This window comes from Colobus angolensis, unplaced genomic scaffold (genome assembly GCF_000951035.1).
Source record: "Colobus angolensis palliatus isolate OR3802 unplaced genomic scaffold, Cang.pa_1.0 Scaffold41, whole genome shotgun sequence".
In the NCBI taxonomy this organism is placed as follows: Eukaryota; Metazoa; Chordata; class Mammalia; order Primates; family Cercopithecidae; genus Colobus; species Colobus angolensis.
Window position 1 is genome coordinate 2,463,892 of NW_012117488.1, and position 7,017 is coordinate 2,470,908.

At 43.0% G+C, this 7,017-nt stretch overlaps 1 protein-coding gene across 1 annotated transcript in view; it reads left to right on the plus strand.

Annotated features, from left to right (window-relative positions):
- GBP1 (guanylate binding protein 1, interferon-inducible) overlaps positions 1 to 2,672 on the plus strand; it is a 14,931-nt gene extending 12,259 nt beyond the window's left edge. The window contains exon 11 of the mRNA XM_011956051.1: positions 1,528 to 2,672. Coding sequence (XP_011811441.1) covers positions 1,528 to 1,641 — 114 coding nt within the window. The 3' untranslated portion in view covers positions 1,642 to 2,672. The remainder of the gene's footprint in view (positions 1 to 1,527) is intronic.
- The last annotated feature ends 4,345 nt before the right edge of the window (positions 2,673 to 7,017 follow it).

Here is a 7,017-nt window from a genome sequence, read left to right on the forward strand (position 1 = left end):
GGGAGGCTGAGGCAGGAGAATGGCATGAACCCGGGAGGCGGAGCTTGCAGTGAGCCGAGGATCGTGCCACTGCACTCCAGCCTGGGCAACAGAGCGAGCCTCCATCTAAAAAAAAGAAAAATCTGTATCTCTTGCTTACTACCATAGGAAGAAAGAACTGTATCCTTATTACTTAAAAGAAGAAACAAACATTCCAAAAAGAATAAATAATTAAGTTCACACAGCTAGTAAATACATCGGAGCTGTCTTCATCACTTAGTGGAATCCACAATGATTATTTTTTTCTGTGATACCTAGTAGGAAATTAAATTTATGAAAACCTTTATGAGCAGAAAGGCTCCTAACCCTCACACCTGTGTGACACTCTGCTAATTCTGACCATTTTTTATGTCCTGCTCTCAGTTCGTTTTGAGTTGTGAGCTATGTGCAGAAACTCAGTGTGGTCAGTCTGGCACTCGGATTTCTTACCTATCTTTGGCTACCCCTGACAGCAAGGTGTGGCAGCTTAGATCAAATTTCCTAATGCATGATTCATATACCTTATGAGATTTTGAGGATACTTTGCTTATTTCTGTGTTATGTCATATACATAATAGTGTAAGGAGCATGACTGTGCTTTGATCAAGGATAAGCCAAAGTACGATGTTTACACCTTGCGTGACTCCATGAGTCTAGAGCACAGGCGTGTAATTCCACTTGTCATCATAGCCATGCAGACATAACACAGAGAAGCTCACCACCATAGCCATAACATAGGGAAGGCCATCACTTGGCTGTAACCCACCATTGTCTATAAAAGGTATAATTCCCTGTTGACACTGTGCAGGTGCTGGTGCCCAAAGAGAAAGCCAAAGCTGTCCATCTTTGCAGACAGACAGAGGGGAACCAGGACACAGCTCAGCCCACTCATGCCTAGAGAGAGAGAAAGAGTTAAGCTGCTGACCTTGAAGGCAGGGGAGAGCCAGCTGCATAGCTATGTGGGGGGCTGCGGGACTAAGCAGCCAAGGCAGGGCAGACAGTGTAGACAGCTAGTGCGAGAAAGCTGTTGATAAGAGCTGCTGCCGAATAAAATCATATTCACCTGCCTATGGTCCCCCGAATGGTCTTTCTGCTCATCCGCCCACACCCTCCCAACCTCAGCATGACCTGTGGCATAGTCGTGAGCCTGACAAATAGCATATGTATAGGTAGGTATGTAAAAGAATGCATAGATAAGAGTTGAAGCCAAACATATGATCAAAACTGCCCACCAAGCTGTATACAATTAATGGGGGGAAAAATCAAGGCTAGTAATTTAGGTTCATCAAACATAGCAAAATGTATAAGCTGAAACTCTCTCTTAGCTGAAGGATTCCCAGGAGAAGAAATCCTGAGCCTGGATGCCCAAGCAAAAGTATAATGAAAATTAAGGCTAGAGAATATTTGGAGAGAAAATTAAATAACAAATCATTGAATGTGGAAACCAGATAGAATATTTCAATTTGCCTGATGCTACACTTTACTCAGCCTCCGTTTGTCCCTTTTTAGGAACAGGAGCGACTGCTTAAAGAGGGATTTCAAACAGAAAGCAGAAAAATGCAAAATGAGATACAGGATCTCCAGAAGAAAATGAGACAACGAAGGACATGTACCATAAGCTAAAGACCAGAGCCTTCCTGTCACCCCTACCCAAGGCATAATTGAAACAATTTTAGAATTTGAAACAAGCGTCACTACATTTGCTAACAATTAGATCTTGCATTGTAACACCAAAATTATAAAGGCATGCAGTACAGTGATCAAAATCATGTTTTTTCTTTAAAAAAAAAAAAAAGACTGTAAATTGTGCAACAAAAATGCATTTACCTCTGTATCAACTCAGGAAATCTCATAAGCTGGTACCACTCAGGAGAAGTTTATTCTTCCAGATGACCAGCAGTAGACAAATGGATACTGAGCAGAGTCTTAGGTAAAGTCTTGGGAAATATTTGGGCATTGATCTGGCCAAGTCTACAATGTCCCAATATCAAAGACAACCACCTTAGCTTCTTAGTGAAGACAATGTACAGTTATCCATTAGATCAAGGCTACACAGTCTATGAGCAATAGTGTGATTTCTGGACATTGCCCATGTATTATCCTCCCTGATGACTTCAAGCTAAAGCAAACCACCTTATACAGAGATCTGGAGTCTCTTGATGTTCTCCAGAGGAAGGTGGAAGAAACCATGGGCAGGGTTAGGAATTGAGTGATAAAAAAATGGGCTAAAGAAGAAAGCTTTTCTTCTTGTTCAATTCATCCAGATTATAACTTCAATGGGACACTTTAGACCATTAGACAATTGACACTGGATTAAGCAAAGTTACATAATGTCAAATACACACTGTATTTATGGCAATGTATAATTTGCAAAGATGGACTTTAAAAGATGATGTGTAGCCAAACTGAAATTAATTCAGTTACTTATTGTTTAGAATGCTAAAGCTTATGCTAGTCTTTTCTAATTCTTAACACTCATACTTGAAATCTTGCTGAGTTTCCCCAGAAGAGAATATGGGATGTTTTTTGACATTTTTGACCCATTTAATAATGCTCTTTTGTTTACCTAGTATGTGTAGACTTTATCTCATGTGTCAAAAGTCCTAGGAAAGTGACTGATGTTTCTTACAGCAATTAAAAATTATTTTTGAACTAAAAATACAATGTATTTCACTAGGCTTCTTATTTCTGATTTTCTTTTTTTGCAGTTCTTTTTATCAGAAAATAAGGTTTTAGTCTTTATAGCAATGGTTGGCAATCTCTTCTGTAAATACCAGATAGTAACAATTTATGGCTTTGCAGGTCATGCAGTCTCTGTCTGAAGTACTCAGCTCTGCATGTAGTGCAAATGCAGCTGTAGAAAATACAAAAACCAATTGATGTGGCTATGTTCCAATCAATTTTTACTTTCAATAACCGGGTGGCACACATAAGCCATAGTTTGCGGAACTCTGTTTTACAGAAACATTGGTCAAAGTTTTATATACCTGCCTTGTGTTACTCACATGTATAAAAATCATGTGGATGAAATTATATATATTAGAATCTTGAAAAAAAATGTGGTTATTCAAAAGAACACAGTAAGAAAAAAAGCAGGGAAGCAACTAATGCCATTAAATCCACATTAATAATCCTGTCTTTCCTAATTGCTTTGAGGCCTTTTGTTACCTTGAACTACCTCTGATCCAATCACATGGCAAATGCCTCCTTTCACAATAGAGCGTGGGGCTGCCGAGCACTGTTTCTTCGTTGAACTGAAACTTCATAGAAGACCAGGTGAGACCACAGAATACTAGATGAAACGTTCATGTAGATACGCTTTATATTTTCTTCCAAACTCCATTGCTACAAAGGTGTAAATAAAATACATTTTTATGAGTTGAAGTAACTTCACAGTAGAAAAGAATAACTCTGCCTTCAAAAGCAAATAACGGTTTCTTTGTTAATCAATAAAGCATCAGAAAATGAAAAATCAGCAAAATTCAGTGACTTCCTCACCAGTTTGGTAGCATTAATATTTAGAACAAATTCCGGCCGGGCACTGTGGCTCAAGCCTGTAATCCCAGCACTTTGAGAGGCCGAGGCCGGCGGATCACGAGGTCAGGAGATCGAGACCATCCTGGTTAACACAGTGAAACCCTGTCTCTACTAAAAATACAAAAAAATTAGCCGGGTGTGGTAGCAGGTCCCTGTAGTCCCAGCTACTTGGGAGCCTGAGGCAGGAAAATGGCGTGAACCCGGGAGGCAGAGCTTGCAGTGAGCCGAGATCGCGCCACTACACTGCAGCCTAGGCAACAGAGCAAGACTCCATCTAAATATATATAGATATATACCACATTCCAAACCATCTGACTTGGTTTAGTACTTTTCTCTAACAGATGCCAAAATAGAATCAAGCTTTCTCCAGGGAGGCATGTTGCTTTCCTGTCCTTAGGCCCTCCAATGGTGTGCAAGGGTGCAGGCTACGGTGAGTGGGGCCGGGGCAATCACCAGCCCCCTGGATGGCATGCTTGGGTCCCAGTAGCAGGTGACCTGGGCCTGCTGTCAGACTTCCTGATGTTGTGTGCACACACCTGCAGCAACAGTTGAGGCAGCATAATCCCCAGGCCCTGGGCAGCATGTTTGCGTGGTGGGTGGTGTGAGAGCCTGTCCTCAGGACACAGAACAGTGTCTGGGCAGACCAGCTCCAGAACCTTTGGAGGCACATGCAGATGCTTGGTGGCCCTGCTTTGGGTGGAAGGTTGAGAGGGTTGCTGTCAGTGGCAGTGGCCCCAGGCAAGTGGCTTTCAGAAACTGAGGAGTGTGCATTTGGGCTCCCTTTGTCCAGGGGGCAGCCTCCCTGCTGTGGTGCACTGCCTGTTCCCTACTGCACCACTGGATTCAGCCCAGGGGACAAAGTTGCAGCCCGCTGGATGGAAATGAAGAGATGTCAGCAGGGCTCCAGGGATGTGGAGATGCTGGGGCTGTTGGGCCCCAGAGCAGGCCACAGTCTGATGGGGGCTGGGCTCTCAAAATAGTGCTGCCGGGTAGCTCCTTGAGTCTTGGCAGTGTTCCTTACCTAAACCGATGGAGGCCGTTTGCCTGATTGCAATGGAAAGCCAAACAAGGAAGCACAAGGGTTTTGTAGAGGGAAAGGTTTATTTTTAGTCGACTAGCAAGGAGATGGGGGAAATGTTCAAATTTGTCTCTCAGATCTGGGGGTTGCCACAGGTTTTATAGACAGAGGGTAATGAGGTGTGATCTGACTGCATTGTGCCATGAGGTGATGTCAGGCCTGGATCTGATCAGATCACAGATTAAGCCCTGAGGTGTCTCCTTCTTAAATCAGCCCTGCTCCTTTGTCCAAGCACTTAGGTTCCACCGTGGTTGCATGCTGAGTGTGTGTGGGCATGCCCAGGTAACATAACTGGAAACCAGGAGTCCGTGGCAACTGTAAAACAATGCATTATTTTATTACACAAACTTGAACCACACTGGGCTGATTCTGCACTTCAAATCCCCTTTTTTTCATTGTTCATTTCTCAATCTTGAGGGAGAATGGACGACAAGCACTCTAGTACTTCCTGTTGATTATGGCACGGACCTTGGTTAGAGGAATAAAATTGTTTAGCACGGTGTTGTACGACCTCCCTGATATCAATGTTATGTTTCAGAAGGAGTTGTTTGATTCAATTTTAGGAAAATGCATAAAGTGTTAACAACTTAAACATTATTTCTTCCAGAGAACAGAAAGAATGCTCAGGTTTTATAGCCAAAGTTCCCATGCAGGTTCCCAGACAGGTCTGTTCATTCAATTGAGAATTAAAACTCGAAACCCACTTAGTTCTGATTGGTCAACCCAGCTGAGTTCTAATTGGTCAATACAACTGAGCCCTGATTGGCAGAGGCAAGGGAGCTGAAAAGCCCCAAAATAATAAGGTATGTGTTTTGGGTGACCTCAGAACACGTGTGTGACCCCTTGTTAGCAAATGGCCCCTTGGTTCAACTTTAAATGTAGCCCCAGTTAGCCACTCAGGATGCATCTTGAAAGATGGGCTCAAACTTGTTGGCAGACAGCATTGCATTTCATCCCAGCATGGAAGTGATTAGCTACGTGCTTCAGGTTTATGTGGTCTCTTCTAGGGACCCTGGTGGCACAGCAGTGGCCAATTGAGCAACTAGAGCCATTTACTTACAAAAGGCACTCAGGTACCTGTTAGATTCTAATCAAAGTCTCCTAGGTTATGTTGATTCTGGTTCCTGTCTGGAGTAAATTTAAAGTCTCTGGGTTAGGTCAGCATGATCCAAGTCTCTTGCAGATACTTGTTAAAACAGGCTAGAGGAGCTGGGCGCAGTGGCTCACACCTGTAATCCCAGCACACTGGGAGGCCGAAGCAGGTGGATCATCTGAGGTCGGGAGTTTGAGACCAACTTGACCAACGTGGAGAAGCCGCATCTCTGCTAAAAATACAATACCAGCAGGGCGTGGTGGCGCATGCCTGTAATCCAAGCTACTCGGGAGGCTGAGGCAGGAGAATCGCTTGAACCCGGGAGGAGGAAGTGCAAGGAACCGAGATCCCACCATTGCACTCCACCCTGGGCAACAAGAGTGAAATTCCATCTCAAAACAAAACAAAACAAACAAAAAAATAACAGGCTAGAACAATTTGAAAGAGTACCCAAATGATTAGCCCAAATAGAAGGATCATTACGATTTGTAGGATGGAACACAGAAGACATCCTAGACTAGAGACAAAAGCCAGCTGAAAATAGGTGGGCATTGTACATTCAAGCCAGGAAGTCCAGCCAGGAGGCTTTTTGAAGTCTCCCTTTCAGAGATTTGGCTAACTTTAGGATCGTAGATGTTTCCAATTCAATCTAGCTGCATGTATTTACCCAGGTGCAGCAGCAAATGTTAGCAACAGCACCAACATCACCCTGTACAGCAAGGAGAGAGTCTAAGACAATATCGTTGTCTAGGACCACATGAGCAAGGGAGTTTGGGATTTTTGCTGTGCTCTGATGGTTTGGCCAGTGGACCAGGTCATTCTATTAACAGTACAAGAAAGATTTCTGACCATATATTCATTCCAAGCAGGGCATAGTCCAAACTCAGACCCCAGTAACCTTCCTGATCTAGCTGCTTTGCTAGAGTTAATCCTTCTGGGTAAATCACATCCTTGGTAATATCCCCAACTATAATCTAAGAGATTATCATTAGTGTTCAGTTGTGTCTCCAAGATTCTCAGGTAGCTCTTCAGGTAGCAGTGGTGAGACTAGCTGAATAGATTAAAAATTGGGTTATTCATTTCTGTAGCCAAATCTACTGGTGAGGATAACTTAAGTATTATTTTTGCCTTTTGGGAGAAGAAAATATGGGCCTGATAGGTTTCTAAGAAGTCTCTTTAGGCTGAAGTACTTGGTCACTATTTCTTTATCCCACCAAATGTTCCCTTATCAGACCTTAAAATCCCAGCTCTCCTACATCCTGTTTGTCCTATATACTTAAAATTCCCACAT